The 27,865-nt window shown below is 51.2% G+C and overlaps 1 protein-coding gene across 20 annotated transcripts in view; it reads left to right on the top strand.

The window, feature by feature from the left end:
- The window catches only part of FNBP1 (formin binding protein 1), a 242,782-nt gene extending 217,235 nt beyond the window's left edge, over nucleotides 1–25,547 (top strand). For 10 of the 20 annotated variants that reach the window (XM_060250496.1, XM_060250494.1, XM_060250491.1 and 7 more), the window contains 3 exons: nucleotides 1,484–1,605; nucleotides 7,942–8,081; nucleotides 9,753–9,931. In XM_060250496.1, coding sequence (XP_060106479.1) covers nucleotides 1,484–1,605; nucleotides 7,942–8,081; nucleotides 9,753–9,931 — 441 coding nt within the window. Of the gene's footprint in view, nucleotides 1–1,483; nucleotides 1,606–7,941; nucleotides 8,082–9,752; nucleotides 9,932–22,264; nucleotides 22,302–25,465 lie in introns of those variants that run through there. The other 10 variants (XM_060250497.1, XM_060250495.1, XM_060250493.1 and 7 more) reach the window with 3 other exon arrangements.
- Nucleotides 25,548–27,865: the final 2,318 nt, after the last annotated feature.

The raw sequence follows: 27,865 nt of genomic DNA, 5'->3' as shown, positions 1-27,865 counted from the left end.
ATGATGGGAGGACACCATCCCCTCCCAGTAGCCCACCCCCTCTCACAAGCAACTACTTTCTGCATTCAATCACGTCTTGTCCTCATGTGTATGCCAAGGTTAACTGTCATTAACTGTAACACCAGAACAATATTTTGAATAAATAACATTTAGAAATGATGGTGCAGTAGTGGTTAAAATGTGGAACTAGAAGTGGGAGAAAGCTGTGTGCCGATCCCGCTCCCTTAACCATGAAGCTGCCGAGGAAGCCTTGGTCCATTCACTTTATCTCACTTGAACCTACCTCACAGGGGTATTGTGAAAATAAAATGTGTGTCTGTTGTGGGGGGCGCGTGTTTCCAGGATCCATCCATCTCAGTATTGCCCATTCTTACTGGCACAGGCTGTTCAAGGTGTGAGGCATGTGTACTGAGATCTGGGAACTTAAAATTTGAGGTAGAAGAAGACTGTAGATTTATACCCCACCTTTCTCTCTGAAGCAGAGTCTCAGAGCGATTAACAATCTCCTGTATCTTCTTCCCCCACAACAGACACCCTGTGAGGTGGGTGGGGCTGAGAGAGCTCTCCCGGAAACTGCCCTTTCAAGGACAACTCCTGTGAGAGCTATGGCTGACCCAAGGCCATTCCAGCAGCTGCAAGTGGAGGAGTAGGGAATCAAACCCAGATAAGAGTCTGCACACTTAACCACTACACCAAACTGGCTCTCCAGGTTTTTTTGAGGCACTCCATTCCTCCCCAGTGGAGACCCAAAGTACCTTATGAAGATAACAAAGTGTACCTTAAACCAGTGAAATAAAATACAAATGAAAAATATAAAGCACGGTACCACATTTCAGCCACAGTCTGTGAGCCATGGGCTCTGTGAGTCTCTGGTTGTGGCCAGGATTTCTGCTTGCCCCAGGAAGGCTAAGAAAAGCTCTGCAATAGGAAGGCTTGTTCCCAAAAGTCCTCTCCCAGCCCTGGGGCCTTCATCATTCACAGTGCAAGAGCGACATGCACAAATCAAAAACGGAGCTCACGCCACAGGTAAAGGACCCACAGCACTTTCTAAAACTACGTCTTCCACTATTGCTGCTTGCCAGCCTTGAACCAGGGCCGGCCCTAGACTGTCTGGCACCCTAGGCAAGGCTGGCGCCCCCCCCCCCCGTACTGATAATGTCACCAAGTCACATGGGGGGGCACCCAATTCAGCGCCCCAGAAGGCCAGCACCCTAAGCAGTCACCTAGTTTGCCTAGAGGCAGGGCTGACCCTACTCCCAACTAGAAGTACAGCAGAGTGAGAAGGAAAATCAGCGAATGGATGTTTCCAAGCAGAAGCCCGCAAGAGGAAAGGCTGAAGGAGAATCACTGTATGTGTGTGGGGAGGTGGTTGCCAGCAAATGGTCTGAAAGCTGGACAGCAGCTGCAAAACAAAACTCTAGCCTGACATTCTTCAGTGTACTCAAGTCAGGAATGTGACTTTCCCCCCTCATTTTCACCTCAGGGCTGGCTAGCGGAGGTGGAAGGACGGCTGCCAGCACGGACCGAGCAAACGCGGCGTCAGAGTGGGGTGTGTGAACAGCAGAACACCTTGACTGTCAACAACTGCGCCCAAGATCGAGAGAGGTACAGTATCAGCATGGCAACGTCCATTCCGCCTAGTACAGTGACTGCTTGTATTCCTCTGGGTTTAGATGCCTGGGTTTGTCTTACTCGGGGTTGACATCTGCATACCTCCTCAGGTGGGGCTGCTGCCAGGGCCTGGGACATCAGGAGGGGGTACTGCCACTGACTCCCATCCACTCATCTCCCTGCCATCTATTGGTGCCCGTAATCCCAGTTGCCCTGCATCACTGAGGAAGGGGCTTGTGAGTGGTGGCCCTCCTGGTAGCTCGGCAGACACTGGCAACTGCCATTGAGGAAAGGAGGGTTCAGGTGGTGGTGGGAACTGAGCACAGGTGGTGGAAGAGCCTGCAAACAGTGTTCCCTCTAAGCTAGCATGAGCTAGCTCACAGTTTTTTAGCCTCCAGCTCACACATTTTTGTATTAGCTAAAGAGCAAGTTAATTTCTGCAGTGGCTCATGAAGTGGAATTTTTGCTCACGAGACTGCACAGCTTAGAGCAGGGGTGTCAAATATGCGGCCTGGGGGCCATATCAGGCCTGAAGAGGGCTCCTATCAGGCCCCCGAGCAACTGGCTCTTGCCTGCTTCCTTCTGCATCTCAACTTGCTTTGCAAGGCTTGCTTAATTGCACAGAAGCTACAGAGCAAAACTTTACTTTTTTCTATTGGCTGAGGCTCCTCCCCCTCCTGGTCCCTGGGGAAGGAAGCAAAGAGCCATAGCTTCCTTTGCCCAATTCCCAGAATCCCATGGGAGAAATACAAAGAAAACACCTTTCAGACCAATAAGTGCTAATGTTTTAAGCAGGTTTTAAAAAAGAAATCTTTAGTCATGTTTGTCTTTGCCTTTTAAAAAGTTTATATCTCTGCTACCTAATCTTAAATAAGTACACACATTGCCCAGCCTCACATGGCCTAGCCCAACAAAGTCTCATTTATGTCAGATCCGGCCTTCGTAACAAATGAGCTTGACACCCCTGGTTAGAGGGAGCATTGCCTGCAAGTGGGAGAAGCATGCATGGGCAGGTGTGGGGCTGGGAAAGAGGTCATGAGACGGTCTAGATGGGGCCCCTGGGCACTGTCTGCTCAGGACTCCCTGAAACCTGGAACTGATTCTCCTCTCACTTGCTGACAAAAGGTATCTGAGCCCTGCATGTACTTTGGTCCTCTCTGAATGAGTGGGATTGTCTTAGACATGCTGATCATTAGAAAGAGCCTGTGGTGTTTTGCTATGTATATATTTAAGTGTGTTTTATTTCTGTGATTTGGTGTGGGGTTTTATATGTATGTTGCTGTGGGTCAAAATGTAGGCCCCTAGGAGTAAGAAAGACAGCAGCTGGGTGGGTGATTGCAGTGTGTTATGACTGAGTGGTAGCTGCACCCGAACGATGGAGTGGGCTGGTTTGTGGCGAGAGCATGCGGGGGGCGGGGGGAGAGATTTGGTGTGCTGTGGAGTGTGAGAGAAATCCATATCTTATGTGGAAATTATGGACTTAAGTGGCAAGTGGAGATATAAAGCCTGCCTGGGAGTTATGAGCCTAACAGACAAGTTAGGAGATTAAGCTTTGTGGAAGTTACTAGCCTATGTGGTATGACAAAATTGTGGTTAGGTCTGTTAGAGGAACTTTAGAGAAAGAAGAATTACACCTGTCTGGAACCATTATGCTTATGAACTTTACTGAAACACTGTTACAATTCTAAATAAACTCCATTTATGTTTAAGGGAACTGTTTTATTTAGCAAAAATGATCCCCTTTTACCTCAGAGCCACGCCCACATTGCTGACCATTCTGTCATTCTACCAAATACAACTTTGAGACCAACTATAAATTCTTAGTTCTAAGAATTCTTAGGCAAGAGCCTTTCGATGGCTCTTCAGAGAGGTGTTATATAAGGGGATCTCTCCTCCATTACCCAGAAACTGGTAACCATGGGAACCAATCACCTCTTCGGGCCTCCCTGAAGAAACAGCCACGTGCACACAGACTGCTTTCTTCAGTTACTCAGGTGCAAAATCCAAAGACCACTTTCTCACCTTCCGCTTGTCAGTGCAGTGCAGTTGTTAAGAGTGTTGGACCAGTATCTGGAAGAGCCAAGTTCGAATCCCCACTCATACCATGGAAGCTTGCTGGATAACCTTGGGGAAGTCACACCCTATCCTACCTTGAGGGTTGTTGTGGGGATAAAATGGAAGAGAGGATAAGGCAGCTTTAGGGCCCCGCTGGAGAGAAAGGCAGGGTGTACGTTAAATAAATAAATAGAATTATGAAGTTGAAAGGGACCTCGAGGGAGGGTCATCTAGTCCAACCCCCTACACAATGCAGGAAATTAACAAATACTCCCCCCCCCCCCAGTGACTCCTGCTCCGTGCCCAGAAGATGGCAAAAAAGCTCCAGGATCCTCGACCAAACTTGCCTGGAGAAAAATTGTTCCCTGACCCCAGAGTGGCCATCATCATTTCCCTGGGCGTGCAGGAAGGAGCCACAAGAACTAAGCCCTGATGCAGGCCTTCCTGTCCTCTTTCCCAGGATCTGCCTAATGCACAGAATCAGCATTGCTATCAGATGATGGAACCACTCTACCTGTCAGGAAGTCTGTCCTCATGTTTAGCCAGAAACTCCTTTGATTTAATTTCAACCTATTGGTTCTCTTCCAACCTTCTGGGGCGCAACAGAAAACAACTCTGCACCATCCTCTAGATCAGGGCTGGGGAACCTTTTTTCTGCCAAGGGCCATATGGATATTTATAACATCATTCGCGGGCCATAAAAAATTATCGACTTAAAAAACAGTGCTCCGCCAAGGGAGAATGATTCAGGCCAACAAAATTAATGCAGATAATTGTTTTTCTATTTGAAGTCATGTGGGGAGAGCCTAATCTGGCGCACACACACACACACACGGCCTGCCGCCCTAGGCAAATGCATAGGTCCAGGGCTTTTTTGTAGAAAAAGCCCAGCAGGAACTCAGTAGCATATTAGACCACATCCCCTAATATTAGCATATTAGGCCACACCACCTGGGATAATCAAGTGCAAACTGAACTGTGACAGTAACTTTTCCAGGCCCTGCAGCAATTCTGGCCGGCCAGCCAGGCCTCAGGGAGGCTGCCGCACAGTACATCTGGGCCCTGTGATCCCTGCCTGGCCCTGGGGAGGCTGCTACAAAGTACAGCTGGGCCCCACGATCCTCGCTGGCCAGCCAGGCCCCAGGGAAGCTGCCACACGGCTCGGTTCGGCCCAGCAAGGGAGGGACACACCATATACGGCCCTTGGGACGGAGGTTCCCCACCCCTGCTCTAGATGACAGCCCTTTCAAGTACTTGAAAATGGTGCTCATATCACCTCGCATATCACCTGGGACAGCACGCCAGCAGTAAAGCTCTCCTGTGCAAGCTTAGTGAGACTTGTCCTGGAAGGCTTTGCAGTGGGTGTGCCCCCCCCCACCCCTCCTCATGTTACATCACATTTTTTATTTTATTTTATTTTATTTTGTCTCCCTTCAGACCTCCCAAGTCCTCCCCAGTACTTTACCTTGCAGTTCGAGAGATCTCTGGCCTTCTGTCTCTCACTTCCTGCGAGGTCAATTTCTCATTGTGGGGCTCCCCCTGCTGGCTGAGAATGGAGAAATCAACCAGACGGAGGCACTTTCCAGCTGACTTTTGGAGAATAACTTATTGAGCGTTTTCGCACTAGCGTTTACTCCGGCGTAGCACCCCATTTACCTCCGGATCTTTTCCTGGTTTTCCCACCTGTTGCTCCGGCGCTGCGGTTTGCTCCAGCGCTTCAGGGATTTCACGCCAGAGTATGTTTTTCAACATCCTTCCAGAGTTTTTGAAAACCTCCGGATCCACACCGGATCCACTCCTCGGAGTTTGCTGTGGGAAATCCATCCACGCCGGATCGACTGCTTTGTGGGCGTCACCCTCTCCCTTTCCGTCCTCCCACCCCATCCACCCCCTTGGCCAATCATCAGCCGTTCGCGGCGCTTCCCAAAAGTGCCCACACGGCCATTTTTTTTTTAAACTTCATATTTCTTGCGTAATAGCGATATTTCGAAATTAACAAAAAAAAAAAACCTCCTGCGTTATTTCGCTGTTGCGTTGCGTTATCTCGCAACTACATTATACATTGTTGGGGGGGGAAATCTAGTGCCGGCGTGGGCCAAAGCGTTCATGTGTGTGTGTTTTAAAAAGGCAATGCCTCCCTCAGCTGTGCCACCAGGATTTCTGGACCTGCACAAAATCGCCATGTATAAAATGGGAAGTTGGAGTCCTGCATTCTTCTCCCTGGCTACATTCCGCTCGGTTAGAAAATAGACGCGAGCTCGCTCTTCACACGCGCCACAGAAGGGGAAGGAGAGAATGGGGCGGGGGGGGGAGCTCTGGCGGCAGGAATCAGTCAGGTCCCCCGTTGCAAGCGCCAGCCAGGGAGGGGAAAGAGCGCAGAGGAAATCCCAGCTTCGCCACCCGGGAGGGAACGAGGCTGGGAAAGGAAGAAGCTGCCACACACACACACACACCCCTCGATTTCTCTCTCTTCGTTATTGCGATATTTCGCAACTTCAGAATTTGGGGGGGGAATCTAGTGCTAGGATTCTCCACTTTGAATGCTTCTGTTAATACATAAAGGGCTCTGGAGGATCCTACAGCTACAGCCAATCCATGAGCAGAAGCAGCACACGTGATGCGGTTTGTCCACGAAAAGAAGGGGAAGGAACAGCTGTGACTGCTCGATGTTACGTTATTACGTCCTTACGCAACCAGACTTGCGCTTAAAAAAAAAAGATTGACAGGGCATCGAACTCAAGTCGATGCCAGTGGGAAAACGATTTGAGCCGGGGCTTCATGGAAAGCGACTCCGCAAATGAGTCCATGTGCGAAAACAAGGAAAATGTGCTGGACATAATTGCGCCGTGGAATAAGGGGAGCAAACGCTAAGTGCGAAAACGGCCATTGTGATCTCAGTCAGCTGCTGTCTGTGGGGTCCGTTTACCTGAACTGGGCCTGGGACCCTCCTTTGTGGCATGACCAGGATCAAGTGGAGATGTTGCTGCAGTGTTTGTCTCGGATGCAGACGGCAGTTTCACTTTACAAGCCTTCTCTGGACTGGCCTTGCCTCCTGGTTTGTCTCCCTTCCCCAGTCAACTCTAGATGCTTCTTGTTTAGGGCGTAGCAGACTCACACGGGCAGACCTGCGGAACTTGCTACGAACACCCTGTCCTTTTAAAATCAGAAGGCGCCTGACCTGTGGTTAGTACTTGGAAGGGAGACTTCCTTGAAATACCCAGTCGAGAGGACAGGGGCAGGCTGTATTCAGTCACCTCTCTGAAGATCCTCCAGGCTCCCTGTAGGGGAGGTCTACATGACTTCCAGGTGCAAACACACACACAAGTATATACAAAAAACAAAAAAAATAAAATAAAATCAGAATGCCTCGTCATATTTCTCATGCAGTTGAGAAACTTGACTTTGCATTAACGTTATGTAGGCCAGCCCTTAAATGCACCTTGGACACTAAGTGCAAAAACCAGATGCCCTGATCGTACGTGTAACACCTGTCCTGGGTCATCAGCACTGGATGGACGTCTGTCCTGGGCTGGTACAGACCTTGAAAGCTTGCCATGACTGGCACCCCTCCCCCCATATATGAAGAGCTACATCTCCCTAGATAAATCCATGTAATCCACCCATGCCCTGACGTGGACGGCCCAAGCTAGTCTGATCTCAGGAGATCTTGGAAGCTAAGCAGGATCAGCCCCAGCACTACTTGGTCATGGGAGGCCGCCAAGGAAGTCTCACACAACAGCCAGCTGGTTCTTCTGGAGGGCCCACAGCAGGGCAGAGAGGCTGAGGCCTTCCCCTTATAAGAACTTCAGAAGAGCCCTGCTGCATCAGAGCGATAGTCCGTCCAATCCAGCATCCTGTCTCACATGGTGGCCAACTAGTTTCTCTAGAGGACCAACAACAGGGCATAGAGGCTGAAGCCTTCCCCCGATGTTGCCTCTTGGCTCTGGGGTTCAGAGGATCAGTGCCTCTGAATGTGGAGGTTCCTTGGTGTAGCCCTCGTTTTCTTTCTCTTTTGGTAGTACAGCTCACCAAGGGGAGGCTCCTTTGGACCACTCCACTCCGAGATCACTTTCACAACCCAAAACTGTTCCTGGAGCTGCATATTGCTGGCGTGGGAGCCCTGCTTGTTGTCTGGGGGGTGGGGTGGGGGGAGAGTCCCCGCACCGAAGTGACCAGCCACAGAGACGAGGGGGCAGCCTGCCCTCCAGCGTTCTTCCTCCCCCGTTGGCCCGTAAGGCCTGTCGCTATAGATGTTGTGTTCTTTCCTGTCTTGAGCAGCCCAGATGGCAGTTACACAGAGGAGCCGAGCCAGGAGAGTGAGATGAAGGCACCGGCCCCTGATTTTGACGACGAGTTCGATGACGAAGAGCCACTGCCCACCATTGGAACGTGCAAAGCTCTGTACACCTTTGAAGGTAATCCACGTGAACCGCTCATTGAGAGGGGTGAGGCAGGAAGCAGCTTGTGGAAATCTCATCCAGGGTGGCGCAGCGGTTAAAGTGTTGGACTGGGGTCGAGGGGATCCAGGGCTTTTTTTGTAGCAGGAACTCCTTTGCGTATTAGGCCACACACCCCTGATGCAACCAATCCTCCAAGAGCTTACGAGGCTCTTCTTACGGGGACCTACTGTCAGCCGCAGGAGGATTGGTTACATCAGGGGGTGTGGCCAAATATGCAAATGAGGTCCTGCTACCAAAAAAGGTTCGAATCCCCACTCTGTCCTGGAAGTTTGTAGGGTGACCTCAGGCCAGTCACACACACTCAAAGCCCAGCCTGCCTTGCAGGGTTGTTGAGAGGATAAAATGGGGAGGAAGGCAGAGTAAAGATAAAATAAATAATAATAAGTGAAATGGAGGCAAGGAGAACATAGTAAGCTCCTTTGGGTCCCCATGGTGGGGAAAAACTAAATAAATAAATTCTGCCATGAGCTGGGGACTGGCCTGGTGTTGCACTCAGCTGGGTGTTGTTTCCTCTGATGTTATGTGTTTTTAAAGGCTGCAGTCTGTACTGGAATATCGTTGTAAGGGAGCAAGGAGGGTGAAGGGAGATGGAAAGGATTTTTATAATCTTTTCTCTCCTGCCCTAAAAACCAGTCTGCCCCAAACAGCTTTCGCCTCTCTCTTGTCCCCCATGCTGGAAAGGAAACAGCAAAATCTATTGAAAAAGAAAAATTTAAGAAGACCCCTGGCCCGGGAAATCCCACCCCCCAACAGACTCCTCCTGGCCTTATCCTGAATCAGAGAGACCTGTGGTCCCTCAAGGTCAAGACTGTCTTCTTTTAGACTGGCGGCAGCTCTCCCAGGTCTCAGGCTGCGGTCTTTCACATCATCTGCTGCCAGACAGGCCTGTAGCAACAGGGGGGCCTGCCCCCTTTTGTGTGCCCCAACTCAGGTGTCTCAACCTTCCCTACCGCTCCCTGCCACCACTGCGGGGATGAAAGCTGAGAAACTAGGGGCCACCCCTCCCTCCCCCATGGTTTAAGTTGCACGGGAGGAATGCCCAGGAGCAGCTGCCCCCCCCCATGCCATTTCAAGTGCCCTCAAGTGGGGGCCGGGAGGGAAGGACAGGCATGTTGGCTACGGGGCTGCTGCCAGATCCTTTAACTAGAGCTGTCAAGGACTGCACTAGGGACCTTCTGCATGCAAAACCAAGGGTCACTGTTAGTGCTGGAGATCACAGATCTGGCCCTCAGTCTCTCTGTGTCCGTCATTCTGTGTCCTCCAGACTCACTGCTATCTTCAGTCTTCCGCTTCTGGTTCAAGGTGCATCAAGCCTCACCTGGGCTTGTGCCCCTGCCGGCCAGGTCCAATCCCAAGCAAACTGCAGGTCTTGGCTCAGACCAGGCTGCTGTCATTGCGGGCTTATCTCATGGATGACTCTTTCATTGTCCCACCATGAGCAGTTGCCTGGGTGCCTTAGCCAGAGAACCAGCCTGGGCCTTGGCTCATCCAGAGGAAGAGGGAGGCCCACAACCCCATGTGAGCAAATGCCCCTGATCTCTCTGTAACATGTACGGGGCAGATTTCTCAGCAAGCTCTGATGCAGAGGTGGGAAGTTGGTGGTCCATTGTCTCTTCTGTCTCCCAGGCCAGAACGAAGGCACGATCTCCGTCACCGAAGGAGAAATGCTGTACGTCATAGAGGAGGACAAAGGCGATGGCTGGACGCGGATCCGGCGGAATGAGGACGAGGAAGGCTACGTCCCCACCTCCTACGTAGAAGTCTTTTTGGAGAAGAATGCCAAAGGTGCTATGACATACATTTGACCCCATCTCCAAAAAAACACCCCCCCCCCAAATTTCCCTGGGGCTTTCTTGCTTCTGCAGGGAGGTGCTCTGGACACTTTTCTCTGCTTTGCGGAGGACGCCTTTTTGGAAGGACTTGCAGAGTGCCGGGAAGGGCACTCCTCTCCTTAACACGGTAGATCTTCTTCGTGGTCTCTGTGCATCACACTGATGGGATTCAGGCGCCTGCGCCGACCACGATCGGTAACTTCAAAAGCTGCGGATTTCCGCGCCCCCCGGCCCGGTGCGCATGCGCACCGCCCCTCCTGCGCATGCTCACCGAGCCCGGAGCGGACATCCCGCCAGTTCTCTTCTGACCGCCGCCTGGATCAGTTGATCTTCACGCTACGGTCGGTGCTTTTGTCCTTATATATATTAGGATTGTGGATTTCCAATTTCTTGTTTTATCTTTCTTATTTTAGTTTATTGTGTTGGACTTGAAGAAAAAGGGGGCGATTTTCTTCGGGATTTTCCCGCTTCTTTTCCACCCTCCCATCCCCCCCTCCCCCTCATCCTTCCCGCCACGCATGGAAAGGCGCTGGGGATTTTTTCGGAGGTGTGTGAGGTGTGGCAGCAAGATAGCCCCACCAGACGGACATTCCCTCTGCCTACTCTGCCTGGGAGAGTCCCACATCCCCGACTCCTGTTCGCATTGCTCGAAATTCTCGAAGCAAACAAAGAAAAATCGCGCAGCCCGTCTAGCCGCTGCACTAATGGAAAGAGCGCTTTCGCCAAAGAAGATGTCGACCACATCGACATCAGAGTCGGTCGATGCCGACAGGGCCCTTACCGACGCCGATCGCCCCAACAACAGAGCGGGCTCGGCACCGAAGTCGGACTCCTCTACGCCTGCGAAACGGCCTAGAGAGGAGAAGGTAGCCCACACCGAGGCGAAGAAGAAGAAAAAGGCAGACAAGCCCAAACTCAGCGGGCACTCTGCGGCCTCCGTCCCGACATCGCCAGCGCGACTGGCAACAGGTTCAGTTCCGCCTCTGAAACTATTTGCCTCCCCGAGACGGCGACTCAGCCCACCGACACTCTCCTCCATGTCGACGCAAATAGCGATTTCGTCGGACTCCGACCGCGACATCGAGCTTGCGCAACGCTCGGGAACGGAACAGAGCCCGATCGAAGATCGTCGCCCGCGAACTCCATCCCCTCAACCCAGGGGAGACGATCGCACCACTCCATTACGGGGTCGATCGCGCAGCCCACGCAGATCTACTACCCCACGCCACCGCTCCCGAAGCACACGTCGGGACCGATCCCACAGTCGCTCCAGAAGCCCCAGACGTCGGCACCGATCGAGAGATTCGGCCGAAGCCAGATCATCGGTCACTCGCTCACCGAGGTCGAAACCTAAAGGAAGCTCACCGCTACCGAAGCCACCACCCCCGATACCGTGGGACCAGAGACAGTGGCAGTACTTGTATGGTTCTTATCCGATGCCGTCAGTTTTCCCTTGGCTGCCCCCCAGACAATTGGAGTGGGACCAACAATCTGAAGCGTCGGTGAGATCAAGGACATCGTACCATACACCAAGGCATACACCATCGGCGTCGCTGTCGAAACCTCCCGACACCGAAAAACCCCCTAAGCAGGGGAGCTCCCCTCGGCCCCGAGGACACAAAAAAGTGACTCCAGAACCTAGCAAGACCCCGGACACACCACAACCCCGGTCGGAGCACTCAGAGTCTCCGGAGGACTCTAAGTCAGAGGGAGAATCAACCTCGGAAGAACAGGGCAACCTTTCTTCTCCTGAAGAACCATCACCTTCTCAGAAGGTCGGGGAAGAACAACCGATATCCCCTTCCGAGGACCTAAAATCTTACGGTGACCTCATTAAGCGGATGGCCCAGACACTAGCCCTCACTACTATCCAACCTCAACCGGTAGTGACGGACAACGTTTTTGATGTCGTGCAACTCGACACCTCCACAGCAGTAGCATTACCCCTAACAACAGTAATGATGCACACGGCCAAATCTGCATGGGACAAGCCTGCGTCGACACCGATATCCTCACGCAGGCTGGACCACATGTATAGAATTCAGGAGTCTACTGCTGAATTCCTTTTCAACCACCCCAAACCAAACTCGGTAGTGGTTGCCTCCTCGTCTAAAGCTAGGAAGACCCATTCTACCCCCCCCGATAGGGAGGGCAAAAAACTGGACAACTTGGGTAGGCGATTCTATACAGCAGGCTCACTGTGTATGAAGATGGCAAACTACACAGCTTGTATGGGACGCTACCAATATGCCCTGTGGGACCAACTTTCCACAATTTTACCAACCCTTCCGGAACAACCAATGTTAGCGATCCGGAAACTGCAGAAGGAAGGCATCCAACTGGCAAAGCAACAGATAAGCTCTGCAAAACACGTGGGAGACGTTGGGGCAAAGACCATCTCCTCGGCTGTGACACTCAGAAGGCATTCGTGGTTGAGATCTACAGCCCTCCAACCAGATACCCAGTCTTATATAGAAGATCTGCCATTCGATGGCAGCGGACTGTTCAGCGCTAATACTGACACCGTTTTACAAGAAATGGATAAAAGTATTAGAACATCAAGGAATTTAGGAGTATCTACCTCATCAAAGTCACAGACCAAACGACCCTGGTCAAAAACTTGGAACAAGAAACCATATTTGAAACAACAAGGAGACCAACAGTGGAGACCAAAGGGCTCGGGTTCCTTCTCCAAAACTCAATATAGCTCTAAAACGAAGTACTCACCAACTTCAACCCCAACTACCCGCCAAAAGGGAAACCGACAGCCCAAACAGGGCCTTTGACTGTCCCCCACCGTGTTCTTTCCCATCCCCGTCCCTTGGCAACCAGACAAGGCTCTATCCCTTCGTCCAAGCTTGGAACAGAGTTACAACAGACAAATGGGTCTTGTCTATAATTCAATCAGGCTACCAAATAGAGTTCCAGCAATACCCTTCCATCCCTACAGTTGTTTACACCACTTCATCCCCCACATTAAAAGAGGAAGTACAAGCTCTTCTACACAAGGACGCAATAGAACCGGTTCCACCAGGTCAGGAAGGACAAGGTTTTTATTCCCGGTATTTTATAATCCCCAAGAGGGATGGTGGCCTCAGGCCTATCATGGACTTGAGAGCGCTCAACATCTTCATCGCTCATCACAAGTTCAGGATGACCTCCCTGCAAAACATTCTACCTCTTCTCAACCAGGGCAATTGGATGGCCACGTTGGACCTGCAGGACGCATATTTTCATATAAGCATACATCCGGATCATCGAAAATTCCTCAGGTTCACTATCGGGAAATCTCACTTCCAATACCGGGCGCTGCCTTTCGGTCTTTCAACAGCTCCAAGGGTCTTTACGAAGACCATGGCAGTAGTGGCAGCACATCTGAGATTACAAGGGATAACAGTGTTCCCGTACATAGACGATTGGCTCCTGGTAGCAAACTCGAGGGATCGTCTTTTACACCACATCCAGATAACCTTGACCCTCCTACAGGAACTGGGACTGCAGGTCAACAACAGGAAGTCACACCTCCAACCCTGCCAAAGGACGCAGTTCATCGGAGCAATCCTAGATACCAGAAGGTGCATGGCCTTTCTTCCACCAAACAGAGCAAACGACATTATCTCGTTAGTGTCAGAGTTCCTCCACAACCCCACTGTGAGAGCGAAACAGATCCAACGTCTTCTAGGGCTGATGGCCGCGACCACCTCGGTCATCCAGTTTGCAAGGTTCCACATGAGAAGTCTCCAGCTGTGGTTCATCAGAACGTTCAACCATCTGAGGGACCACCCGTCACGCAGAATGGTCCTTCCAGTACCAGTTCTACTTTCCCTACAATGGTGGCACCGAAGGCGAAATCTAATAGAAGGCGCTCCATTTCACAGAACGGCACCATCCCTGACGATAACCACGGATGCATCCCTATGGGGATGAGGAGCACATCTGAACGGCATGTGCGTTGGGGGCAGGTGGCCACCATGCCATCTACGGTACCACATAAACTTTTTAGAGCTACTGGCAGTCCATCACGCCATCCTCTCCTTTCGGAAGCTACTGACCAACAAATCAGTGGCGATCCTAACAGACAATACAACAGCCCTTGCCTACATAAACAGGCAGGGGGGTACAGTGTCCCGAAAGCTTTGCCTGCTTGCGCTTCGCATTTGGGAGATTTGCAGAGAGACTCAAACAACACTGACTGCAGCACATCTCCCCGGCACTCTCAACGCTCGTGCGGACTCCCTGAGCCGTGGAGGTGCCATGCTGCACGAGTGGGAAATCAACTGGCGGTTCCTTCAACCAGTTTTTCAGAAATGGGGGACCCCGGAAGTGGACGTATTTGCTACCCGAAACAACTCGAAGTGCAAGAACTTCTGTTGCAGAGGGGGAGCAGATCCGAGATCGTTGGGGGACGGCCTGCTATTCCCCTGGAAGGGGCAACACATCTATCTGTTTCCCCCCATTCCGCTCATCACCAGGGTGGTCTACAAGATTCACAGCGAACGACCGCGGGGGATCCTTATCACCCCCTGGTGGCCAAGGCAACATTGGTTTGCCCCAATACTGAGCATCTCCAGAGGGGTCTTTCATCATTTTCCCCCAGCCGCAGATCTGCTACTGTCGCATCAGGGGCGGGTGACCCATCACGACGCACCGCACCTGAAATTGACGGCGTGGAAGCTATAACAGCATCAATATCAGCTAGGGCGCAGGAAGTCATTCTCAATTGCAGGAAGCTATCCACTCGGAAGTCCTATGACTACAAGTGGGCTAAATTCGTAGAATTCGCCTCACTGTACGGGGTAGACCCCTCCAGAGCAGGTCTTCCCACTGTGCTGGACTTCCTCCTCGCCCTGATTGATAAGGGTCTAGCAGTATCCTCAGTCAGAGTATATTTGGCTGCCATATCAGCTAAGCATGTGCACATTGAGGGCCACTCGGTGTTTACTCACCCAGACACTAAAAAATTCCTTCGTGGCCTTGCCAGACTTTACCCTGCAATAAAGTTTCCGGCTCCAGCGTGGGACCTCCCGGGAGTCTTGCAAGCTTTGTCGGGAAGACCATTTGAACCTATGGCTACGTGCCCACTTCAGTTACTAACGTGGAAGACGGCCTTCCTACTAGCCATCACGTCAGCTAGGAGAGTTGGGGAACTGGCCGCTCTCCGTGGTGACAGCCCTTACTTACGGTTTAGTGCGGAAGGGGTCTGGCTGCGACCTGATGTCAGGTTCCTCCCAAAGGTGATATCGTCTTTCCACTTAAACACGGTAATATATTTGCCAGTGTATTTTCCGAACCCTACTACAGACGGAGAGCGCAGACTCCATGCACTAGATGTCAAGAGAGCGCTGTCCTTTTACTTACACAGAGTGGGGCCGCTACGGAAAGACTCCAGACTTTTTCTATCGTATGCCCCAGCATCACAAGGGAGCAAGGTCTCGGCTCAGAGGATCTCTAAGTGGATCACGGAGACCATTAAACTCTGTTACTTACTAAATAAGAGGCCCTTGCCGGGTCCCATCAGAGCTCACTCCACCAGAGCGATGGCCACTTCGACGGCCTTCATGAAGGGAGTGCCTTTGAGAGACATTTGCGAAGCAGCCACGTGGTCCTCGCCGCATACCTTCGTCAGGCACTATGCGTTGGACCTGAGATGGCATCGAGGAGCTTCGGTTGGCCGAGCGGTGCTGCAGTCGCTGTCTCGCTGATGGACCAGAGCACCCTCCTCCAGGTAGGATATTGGCTTGCTAGTCTCCCATCAGTGTGATGCACAGAGACCACGAAGAAGATAAACAGGTTGCCTACCTGTAACTGATGATCTTCGAGTGGTCATCTGTGCAGTCACACTACCCGCCCACCTTCCCCACTGCTGCCGGTCCATCAGCGGATCATGCAGCGGTCAGAAGGAACTGGCGGGATGTCCGCTCCGGGCTCGGTGAGCATGCGCAGGAGGGGCGGTGCGCATGCGCACCGGGCCGGGGGGCGCGGAAATCCGCAGCTTTTGAAGTTACCGATCGTGGTCGGCGCAGGCGCCTGAATCCCATCAGTGTGACTGCACAGATGACCACTCGAAGATCATCAGTTACAGGTAGGCAACCTGTTTTTTTGTCTTTCTTTTTAAGTGCTCGGAAAGCTTGGCCAGCTGGGCAAATGCAGGGCAGGAGGATGAAAATCTGGGCAGCTGAGAGTGGAAGGGTGGAAAAATCTCCCCCCCCTTCCCTGCCAGACAGCCAGACAGTGGGAGAGAGAAAAACATGCCATTTTTGTCTTTGCATCACTTGAAACACAGAACACAAGGCTAGTTTTAACAAATATTTCCCTTTGGGGTTTCTGTAGGTAGGAAAGTGGAGTGTTCTTTTTCCCAAAGCAGCATATCAGCCACGGTCTGGGAGCAGACGTGGGTTCTGCAGAGGTCAGTGAAATGTGAAACAATCATAGCCTTTGGTTCAAGGGGGCTTTGGTAAGCCTTTGCTTTCTAGTTCTGGATCATAGCCTTCCAAGGGCAGTATTTGGTTTCCAACCTGGAATTCAGCATCCCCAGAATCTCACTTTTCATTTTTTCCCCTTAAGTTTCAAGCCCTTACAGATCCCCTGTGAAAATGGTGTGTGTGTGTGTGTGTTTAGAAGCAGGATGCAGAGGCTAGAAGGGAAGGGGGACAGCTCAGACTGACCCTTTTTGCACGGCTGGCAGAATCAGTTAGGGAAGATACTTGCATAACTTCTGCAGAGCACAGAAAACCTGCCAGCTCCATCCTGTTTTCTGAAAAACACCATCTTGGGAAGTCTGGACAACCAACTGGGGTCAACTCTTTCCTTTGAGAAGGCTCTTTATCTTGCTATGAACAGCACCAAAAAAATCTTACAAAGTTCCTTCTGCTAAGTTTCCTCAAGGAAGTGTTTGAAGCTTATTGTTGCTGCCTGGAGCTGTTCATCCTTACAGTGTTGGATTTTTGATGGACCTTTTCTTTTTCTCCATGTTGGAGAAGCAGCAGCATATGTGCTGCCGAAGCGAGCACTGGAGAAGCAGTAAAGCAGGGACTTTCTGGGCGAGTGTTCCAGGTGGAAGTCTGGGATCCCCTGGTGGCTCCTCAAGTGAGACAGCAGTGGTGGGTGAGCGTTTCCAGAAGGTCCAGGGGCTCCCACTGCTGCTCTTCCCTTGCTATCCACAGAGGACAGTTCTTGGCTGCCTTTGCAGAGGGAACAGCGAGGCGTGAGCAGCCTGTCTTTGCATGAGCCTTGGAACACGTCTGGGACGGATCCCTGGCCGCCTGGAGATGTTCAGGGGGCCAAGTCAATGTGGAGAAGTGCCCCAGAAGGCAGTTGAGCTGGACTGAATATTCTGAAAATGCTTTTGGTGCAAGAGGGGGCTTTGTGGAGAGGAGGAGGAGGGTATGGTGTCCCCTGAGCCTTCCCCAGGCTACTTCCTCTTTCATGTTAGTTCACTGGCATTGGCAACCCCTTGCTCGGTGCATCGCTGTTGTTTGCTCTCAGTGGTCTCTTTGAGCAATCAGATCTCATTAGCTGATGAACTTGTCTTCAGGAAGAGGGCTCAGACTCGGGACGGGGGGGGGGGGATTGAGCTGGCACCAACACAGCAGCCAGTCGGGTCCATAGAGAGCATGGAGCTGCTGCCCCAGCAAAGTGGCGTTGGAGGAACTGCTTCCTTAGAGAAGGGTACCCAGAAGAGCTTGGTTGTGGAGCCTGCAGAGACTCGCTTCACACTGTGCTCAGCCCTGGGAGGTGGGGCCTTTGAACCCCAGTGCCCTGGATGGCTGCTTCTCAGGCTCCCGGATCAGCATTGAAGTTCATGGAAGATGGAAACCGTTTCTGGAATGGAAAACGTTGTTAATGGGCACAAGAAGCCAGCTACTCACAAGCGCATAAACACATACAACAGTTTCCCAAAACAAGAGCTCTCAGGGTGACCTTTTTTGGACACTCATTAATGGATGAATTCTGACAACCATCCAACCACATGGGAAATGTCGTGGGAATCCTCCCCTCTCAATAAAGGCCCTAACTTTTTCTGCATGTGCAACGTTTGAGTCCAGTCAGGCACCTTTAAGACCAACAAAGCTTTATTCATAGAAAGCACACTTCCTCCAATACAATGAAATGGAAATGGGCAGTCCATTATTCCAGGGTGGTTGGGGGGTGGGCATAGCGAAGGATCTAAATATGTCATAATTGGAGATTGGTGGGCAGATGTATCCTTAATTGTGGAATGCTGAGAGTGATTAACTGAGACATGGCCGTTAATCTCCATCCTTCTCCTCTCACACATTTTTACAGCATCTTCTTCTTTGAAGAATTTCCTTTACTGTGTTTCCCCCTGGAATTAGATCCAAACAAATGGTCACCATATAAATTAAGCTTGTTACTCCTGTTTGGTCCTTGAATTTGTTAAACATCTTCATTATTCTGTATGCCAATTTACTGCTCACCCTATATGTATGGACTGGTAACTTCCATTTCACTGTATCTGAAGACGCGTGCATGGACACAAAAGCTGATACCTTGAATAAATATACCTTAAAGGTGCCATTGGTCTGGAGCTTTGTTCTGCTGCTTCAGACCAACACGGTGCCCCACCTGTATCCATCTCCATGTTCAAATGACACAACAGACCACCACGGGGAGCTGGTCATCTGTAGCCCCTCAGCATCTACCAGTATTAAAGTGTGCCATATTGCTTCCAAACAAAGGCCTGGGTTTCGCTATATTAAGCAGGGAGTGCTGGTTCTCCCCCACCCAAATTGCCCAAAAACAGGGCAGGAAATTTTCTTATTAAAAGCTCCACGTTTCCAAGTTTGGATCAGACCTGTGTGACTGAGAAGGGCAAGATCTGGTAGACATCAAGTCCCATCTTTCCAGCACAGTTTCCCACACGCCGGCAGAGGAGGAGTTGGCAACTGTTCCCTGCCGTGGAGGACTGAGGGCAACAGCTCCTTTTCCAGCTCTTTGGCCATAGGGTGTGTCAGGAGTCACTGATGTAGGTGCCGCAAGTCATGTGGCGTGGAGAATGCGTGGCTTCACTGTGGATCTGGACCTTCTAGGACTGCTTCCACACCAGGACAGGGAAAGGCACCCCTGCCGCAGAAGTTGCAGTGAGCAGCGTAGAAGTGAGCAGGGATGGCATTCCCATCACCCACACCACTGCCAGTCTGCTCTTGCCCTCCATCATGCTGGCATGGAACACACCAGCAGTCGCTCCAAGCCCCTCCTCTGCCACAGTCCAGCCACGCCCCCCCCAGTCCTCTTCCCAGCTGAGCTGCGGTTCCAAGGTACACTCCAACTCAGCTGGGAAAGTTTAAAAAGAAAACCTCTTTCAAGGGCTGAAAAGGTGAGGAGGGAATACATTGTTTTGCAAGGCCCACTCCCGGTTTTGACTACGGGCAGAATATCCACGGGGGCGCTCTGCCTGCAGACCCCCTGCGCTTGCCCCACTGAGGAATGCTCTTTCTCTTTTATCCATTTCATTAGGGAAAAGCCATGCCTGGACCGGTCGCAGAGTTTTGGGGCTACTCCCGAGTACAGTGGGGGCTCCCTGCTGTCCACATGGGGGGGCGAGCTGTGTGGAAGTAGCTGCTGTTAACAGAGATCTGATGTCATCTCATTTGGTTTTCTCTGTCCGTCCTGCTGCCTGTGGGTGTAACTAAAGCAATACTTCTGATGCATGTAAGGTCACGAGTGTGGAACTGTGCCCACGATTAGATGTACATTTGGGGGGGTGGTCACCTTAAAAAACACTCATTTGCTCTGCACTGCAACTGGGGAGACAGAGTTTCTCATCTCCCCCCCCCCCCCCCCCCCGCATTCCACGTTCCCCAGTGGAGAGGGTGGAGGGAATTTTTGCCATTTCTCCAGCTCCATGTGCCCGAGGGAGGGAAACTGGAAAGTCTCTCCCTTCACAACATCAAGTGAATGGGTCCTTTTTAAGGTGACTTCCCCTGATGTACTTCTGCCTGCATGTCCAGTTGAGCACCCGAGACCCAACACATGCTGGGTGTATTTGGTTGCCAGGCCCTGCCTCAATGTCAGGCCACCTCACTGGCTGCCATTTGCAGGGGGCAGGCAGGCAGTCTGTGAGTTCAGAGGCATCCCAGTAGGTGGTAGCTGCCGATCTGGATCCCAGCTCAAGCCCCGCCCCGCCCTGAGTTCTCTCCTTTCCCCCGTGTCTTAATTGGCTAGAAACGCACAATATTCATTCCGCTGGAAACATTTGATCTGAATCCTTCTTGGTTAAAAACAGGGCAGCCTCTGCCTAATCAGCACAGAGAGAAGGCGTATTTGCAAAGTCTGGCGGTGTTGTTCAACTTAGAGGCTTGCAGCCAAAGCCATTTCAGCACAGAGCAAGGAGGCCTGCTTGTTCACCTGCCTGAGCCTTGTCCCAGGCGGCCCTCCTTTCAGCTCACCCTCCCTGGGTCTCCCATGTCTTTGGGGCTGCTTGGTCTCTTCTTCCTCTTCCCATCCCCCATGTGCCTATCCCAGGTTCTTCCCCTCCTTCCCGCCCGCCCTGCCCTTCTCTTGGGTCAGAGCAACCCAGCCAATGGCAGCTGGAGGAGGATGTTGGCATTCCTGGTTCTCCTCCTCTGCTGATCTCCCCCCCCCTTTCTTTGGCTCCAAGGGCTGCTTTTTCCAGAGAAGATCTCTGATTGGAAGAGGCGGGACCCCTTTCACACACTTTCAATGCTCCTTAGCAATTGTTTGCAACTGGAGTAGCCTCTTTCAGACAAGAAAATCCAGTTGTGAGTGGTTCCTAAAATGCGTTGGAAGTCCATTATAGTGTAAAAGCAGCCTCTAGCACCTGACCTTTTCCCCTTTCTGTGAGCCTCTTGACTCTTCAGTTTGTGGCCCTGCCTTGTTAATGGGTTGGATCCTGACAATTCACTCAAATAGTGTGGACGTACTCAAGAGGGGAAGACTTCTTCTGCCAGAGGAAAGAAGTGGGACAGATCTGTACTCCCATATGGGGGTTCTCGGCTTTGCATGGAGTCGCTGAGATGCAACAGGCACCCAGTGCCCACTGGACTTTTCTAGCCTGCTAAGAGTCCAAAAGGAACCCGTGAACTGCTTCTCCCCTCCTGCTCCTTGGCCCCACCAGGCAGCAAGACGCCCTGTGCAGTACAGTCCCTAGCGTGCCATAAGCACGAGGCTCAGGGAAGCTCATGCTATTGAGCCAAGCTGCATCGGTCCCAGGTCCTTGGTCAGACGGATTGTGCCCAGACCCCTCCCCCCACCCCATTGGGGTAGATTTAGGTCAGCTGAGAACCAGGAACTTGCCTCTCAGGCTTGGGGGCTTAAGCATGGGGATTTTTCCCTCCCCTTCCCTAAAATGCAATCTTTAGTGTTCTCTTAGTAGAGGAGACATGGCCTGTGCAGAACTATTTAGAGCAGAAGTCCACCTAAGTCAGAGTACCCAACCCCATGGATACTTGGAATGTTCAAATGTGTCTTTGGGAGTGGGGGGTTTGCAGGGAGACAACCAATGGACTGGAGGGAGATGCTTAACCCTTTCCCCACCCCACACTCTACCCCGTGGCTGTTTCCCCTTGAGCGGCACTTAAAAAACAGGAAATAAAATATAGGATGGGGGTGAGAAGGAGGGAAGTTAAGTATTTTCCCTCCCACTTCACAACTCTCCCCTGTAAATGGTACCCTCCCCATTCATCTTGCAAGACTTTGCAGAGATTTTGGAACATGCTTTTGCAAAGGTAGCCTGTATTTCTTCTCCTGAAAGTAGTGGGGTTTAGTCCTCGAAGAATAATGATGGAGATTTGGTTCCTGCCAGCACCCCTTCCCAGAATGTTAATGAAATCCCTCCCCCCCCCCTCCCCATGATTTTGGCTTGCAGCATTCCCCCCCCCCCCCCGACACTTTTTCTGGATCAGAAACCACACTGATGCACTTTTCAATCTAGGATCCACAATGTGGTCACTTTAACACTTGCCAAATTACCTTTCCTTTTTTTAAAAAGGTCTTGTTTATAATTCTTGCTGCCGATTATTTAAAAGAAAAAAAAATCTCGTTTAAGCAGGTTATCCATAGTTTTCTTTCTGGAAAGGAAAATTATTTGTACATAATTTAACTGAAAAGGTGACTTGAATTTTCAGTTGTTTCCCTTGTTTTGAATGGGAGGGGGTTGGGAGGGAAGGGCTTTTTGATATCAATATTGTATTAATTTGTTTTTGTCTTTTCTTGCTAACTGAATCTTTTGTTTTGCTTAACCTACCAAGTTGTGCACAAGCTCTGGTTTTGTCATTTAAATTCTTTTATTTTTTTTCCTGTGTGTTTCTCACTTTCCTGCTTCAGAGTCAACTTTATAGGAAATTCTGCATTCATTGCTGAGGTTTGTCAAAAGCTAGAACCATTTTGAGTTACTTTAAAAAAAAAATAATCCGTTGCATTTCTCCTCTTAGCTGTACTGCTGTTTCCCTGCCTGTAATAAAACAAAAAACAAAAAGTTTTATTTTCTCAAGCTTGTGGGGTTTTCTTTAAATACCCGACCACAGAATAAATTGATTTATCCTTCCATAATTGCTGAATCCTGTGATTGCATTATAGTTGGAGATCCATAGTGACTCCTCAAGAGTTTCTGTTTAAAGGTAGATCCAGGTGGGCAGCCGTGTGGGTCTGAAGCGGTAGAACAAAGCAGGAGTCAAGTGGCACCTTTAAGGCAACAAAGTTTTGTTCAGAATGAAAGCTTTCGTGTTCTAGAAGCACACCTCATCAGACAACAGGATGGAATGGCAAGCAGTCCTTAATATGGAGAAAGCGGGCAGTGAATTAGTATGCAAAATCATGGAAATGGTTTTTAGCGGATTAAAAGAATCACAAGTTGGGGTCTGGCGAATGCTAGTTTGAGTTGACTGGGCTTGTTTTTGTTGTTTTAGCCCAGTCAACCTAAACTAGCAATCGCCAGACCCCAACTTGTGATTCTTTTAATCTGCTAAAAACCATTTCCATGATTTTGCATACTAATTCACTGCCCGCTTTCTCTGTATTAAGGACTGCTTGCCATTCCATCCTGTTGTCTGATGGAGTATGTTTAAAGGTAGTTAGGTGGTTGTTTAGACTTAGCTGTAAAACAGCTTGCCGTATAGAAGAGGAGGAGTAAAATGAGGTGGGGTGAGTCTTATCTGCCTGCGGATATCACCAAAGGATTAATTTATTGTGGTGATTCTCCAACTTTATTTAGAGTATCTCACTGCTCCCCTTGTCTTGGGCTCACAGTAACAATTACCTTCCCAAGGGTGTGGGAGGGGGAATAAACATCTTTAACCTCCATTTGTGTTTTCACATTCAGCTGTGGAAAACTGCTTTTTAAAAAAGGAGACCCCAAATGGACTCTGCAGGGGAATTGACTAAATAACCCCCTCCAGGGCTTTTTTTGTTGCAGGAACTCCTTTGCCTGCTAGGCCGCACTCCTCTTACGTAGTCAATCCTCCAAGAGCTCCCTGGGCTCTTCTTACAGAGCAGTTGGGAAGCTCTTGGGGGATTGGCTCCAGCAGGGGTGTGTGGCCTAACAGGCAAAGCTGCAGTTCCTGACCCCCTCCCACGTGGTTTCCCTGCAAGAAAACTGCCCCTGGGGGGAGCAGGAGCTCTTCCTATCCTCAGCAGTGCTCTTCCGAGCTCATCTGGGCTCTCCCCCCCTCTTTTTTAAAAGAAACAACTGCTGTGTGGTTGTGGGGAGCACATGCAAGAGGGGCACTAGATCGTTTGGCTCTGCCGTGAGCTGGATGGCCCAGACTAGCCTCGTCTCGAAAGCTCAGCTGAGCCAACCCTGGTCAGTCCTTGGATGGGAGACCATCAGCGAAGCCCAGGGTTGCTACGCAGAGGCAGGCAATGGCAAACCACCTCTGTGCATCCGTCGCCTTGGAAATGCTGTGGGTTTCCAAGGCAGGATTCAGCCGAGATCTCTGAGCGTCGCTTGCCTCGAAAAGCCTGCAGGGCTGCCACATTTCAGCAGGGCCTTGACAGCACTTCTCACCATCAGTTTGGCTAGAGAGAGAAGTGAAGTGGCAATCCAACAACCCAGAGGTTTGCCAAGCCCTGAGAAAATCAGCTTTGCCTGCCTGGCCGATGGGGGAAAGGAGTCCCTGTGGATGGAGAGGAGCACGTGGGCAGCTCCCTCTGCAGCTAGGGAGCCAAGGCAGACTGACCTGGAGCAAACAATATGCCACCTCGGCAGCTGCTTCCACCTTCCCTTCTGTAGCTCTGGTTCATTTCCCTCTGTGTCCTTTTCCTGGGCTTCCCCAGTCCTTCTGTGCATTGCCATCTAGCATTGGCCAGGAAAGAACAGATTGTGAAGGCAGAGTAAATTGACTGGACCTTACCGAGGGGGAACGAAAGCTTACATGCTGAATAAAACTTGGTCTTAAAGGTGCACTTGTCTGCTGCTTTGTTCTAGAGGGGGAACAGGAAACAGCTACATCCCTTGAAATGCCCCCTTCCCCCTGTGCTTGAGCTCCTCGTGGGAGAAATTCACTCAGGTCTGCTGGGGAGGCCTGCTCAGAGGTCATGTCTGCATGCACAGGAGGGGAGGGGGGCGTGATAATCTGTCATCGTGCTCTAGAAATGGCAAAGGAAGGGGGAGCCCAGCATCTTGGGCTTGAAAGACTGGGAGTCAAAATGGAGGAGGCCTTGTCAGCTGCCAGTAGATAAACGCAATGTTCCCTCTAAGCTGCAGAGTCTTGTGAGCAAAAATTCTACTTTGTAAGCTACTAGCATGAAAGTTCTGAGCTCCTGCATCAATGATTGTGCTCTGGGGTCCTCCTTCCTGAGCTATGACAGAAACGTGTGAGCTGGAGGCTAAAAATCTGTGAGCTGGCTCAGGCTAACTCAGCTTCGAGGGAACACTGGATACATGTATTCCCTTTGCGCCCCTCCCGTCCCCCCTGTTCTACTGTGGGCACCGCTGCCCACCAGGCTGGTGCACGTGGGTGAAAAAATCCAAAGAGTTCTGAATGCGCCAAGGTCCGGTTTCCGAAGTGTGAAAGCAAGGCAGCTTTAAATGCGCTTCCACTGAGTTTTTCCCACAGATCTATGGATTCCCCAGTGCATTTCAAGCTTCCTGTGCTGAACAAAACAAAATGGGAACCGTTGGTGCTCCTGCTGTGTCGTGGGTCCTCTCCTCTCCCCTTTGGGTCTTTCAAGAGCTCCTTCGAGCATTGGCCAAGAGGTGGAAGTCCCAAACTCTCTGCCTGGCCTGCCTCACAGGGCTCAGAGGAAGGGGGGGGGGCAGGAGCACTTCCGACTCCTCCTTTTTTCACACCAGTGTCTTAATGAGAAGTTTCCTTTTTAAAAACTGTTCTGCGCCCCCCCCTCCTTTATCCCATTTTTGCCTTACATTCTTTGGTGAGGGGTGGGATACTGGGCTGCTGTTCCCCCCCCTCCCCCCCCCCCCCCCCCATGATAGCTTTGCTCCTTGCGAAGCCCGTCCCCTCCTGTAACCTCTCCAACTGACGGGTGTCTAACCAAGCCTCTTCTCTCTCTCTCTCTTTATGTTTTTAGATTCCTAAAAGTGTTGGTTGTTGGCGCAAGAACCTCGGGGCGAGCTTGTCACAGGAGGAGAAACAAATGGTCTGGTTTTTTTTTTTAAAAAAAAGCCCCCAAGTCACATCCAAATTTTTTTTAGAAAAAATAATATCCCTACGTACATAACATAGACTCTCCTGCTGGGAACAGAGTCAGTGGAGAGGGGCTCAGCGCGTAGGGTCCATCCCAGACCCCGTGGTGCCATCCATCCGTTGCTTGCAAAAGTCTCTGGCATGTCACCCGCTGCATTCACTCATCCCCTCCCTCGCCTTCCCTTCGTGGCCACGGGTCCAGTGGAGACCATAGCAGAGAGACAGACGCCCTGAAATCCCAGCTGTCGTTCCTCAGGGTGTCTGCCTAGCCAAGTATATTCTTCAAAGATTTGAGTTGGGTGGTGGGCATTCCCATCTCACAGGGAGCTAAGGTCAAGAGCTGACATATGGCCCCCCAGTGCCTTTTAGGCCACAGTGAGATTTGAACCCAGCCACGTCTCCTTGCTAGCCCTGCTCTCTCCCTCCCCAGAACTGAGTGTGGGAAGCTGCTTTTACTGGAGTCAGACGCTTGGCCTGCCCAGCTCAGAACTCTCCACTTCGACTAGCAGTGGTTCTCCAAGGCAGAGGCTGCGGGAGTTCAGAGGCCAGACCTGAAGCTTTCGACCTGCAAACCATGTGCTGTGCTACTGAACCACACACACACGTAAAGGCCAGTTCTGGAGCATCAGTTTTGCATTGATGGGTAGACTGGAGGTGAGGTTACAACACTTAAAAATAGAGGCTTGTACCGCCGTTTTGCCCAGAGTTACTTTTAGGATGTGCAAGCGAAAGGATTAACTTCTCTTAGCACAGTCCCATAAGAGTCCCGTGGCGCAGAGTGGTAAAGCTGCAGTACTGCAGTCGGAGCCCTCTGCTTACGACCTGAGTTCAATCCAAGCGGAAGCTGGTTCAGGTAGCCGGCTCGAGGTTGACTCAGCCTTCCATCCTTCCGAGGTCGGTCAAATGAGTCCCCAGCTTGCTGGGGGGAAAGTGTAGAGGACTGGGGAAGGCAATGGCAAACCATCCCATTAAAAAAAGTCTGCGGTGAAAACATTGTGAAAGCAGCATAACCCCAGAGTCGGAAATGACTGGTGCTTGCACTGGGGACTATCTTTACCTTGCACAGTCCCTCCCCATCTTTTTGTATGAACCAATGACCTTGGTTGTGTTTCTTAACTGAGAGAAAACTGCCTAGATCAGTGATTCCTACAGAGACTCAGCCGGCAGCCTCCCCTTGAACATGAGGAAGCTTTTTGCACTGGATATGAAAGACTCATCAGTCACTCGCAATGCAGAAATGCAACTGAATTGCCCCTGTAAGAGACACCAAGAACAGTGACTCACATAGCAGCACAACAGATGCTCTCGTCACAGCTGAGAATGGGGACATGCCTCCAAATTGTTTAATTCCGTTCCTGCAGCTCTGAGCATTCCTGTGCCAAGACTGCACGAGGAAAGGGTAGGAAACGGGGAGCCTTCAGGGGGCTGACGTGCCTTGGGGGCTGCCCCTCGCTGGCCTTTCAGAGCATCCTTGAGCCACCTTAGAAGTGGGTTTACAAACGATTTTAAAGAAAGAGATCATTATGGATCTCATTTGGCGCCATTTGCACTGCAAAACGCAATTGCTCCAGGAAGCCCCTCTGCTAGCTAAACACATCTTGCCAGAATGATTGAGTGCAGCCTCTGCTTGCTGGACTGTGCAGCTGAGGAGGGCAATTCACGTGTGAGCCAGAGGCCAACCCAGCCAGGAGTTGCCCGCGCAGTGCAGCTGAAAAATTTGAGTGGCACTTTTTGTGTTGGCCCCCTACTGACTTTACGTGTGTGGCAGTTCTCATTTGAGAAGCAAATCAGCACTTTATAGTTTGAAAATGTCCCTTACTATTATTTGGAGATCTTTTTCTCCCCAAGAGAGAGACCCATTTCTGCTTCCTGACCTTGCCCAGAAAACAGGGCTGCCCCTCCACGTTCTTCTTGCACTTTGAGGCCCACACAGTTGGCCCTGCCCCTTGCACAGTGGGCAGGCAGCCTTTTCCCCTTTGTCCTCAATTACGTTTTGAACCCCCACTTGGGTTCGGGGTTCCCCGGGCTCACCAGCACTCAGCTGGCTTTGGAAAGGGCTCCAACAGCCCTCCTGCCATGCCATTTGACCCAGGGCAGAACCTTCCCCCAACCAGTCGCCCCTCCCCTTGCACACACCACCACCCCCCCCCGCTTTTGGCCACAGACCACCGTCTCCGCTACCTGCATGCTCGCCCCGCTGCCTGCGCCCGCCCACCCGCCTTTTAAGGTGCTCGGTTTAATTGCTCTGCTGCTGTTTTTAATTTATTTGGCTCCTTCATCTGGC

The sequence above is a fragment of the Heteronotia binoei genome, chromosome 12, assembly GCF_032191835.1.
Source record: "Heteronotia binoei isolate CCM8104 ecotype False Entrance Well chromosome 12, APGP_CSIRO_Hbin_v1, whole genome shotgun sequence".
NCBI classification, from domain to species: domain Eukaryota; kingdom Metazoa; phylum Chordata; class Lepidosauria; order Squamata; family Gekkonidae; genus Heteronotia; species Heteronotia binoei.
The sequence above is the reverse complement of the archived record's forward strand: the minus strand, read 5'-3'. Positions and strand labels throughout refer to the sequence as shown.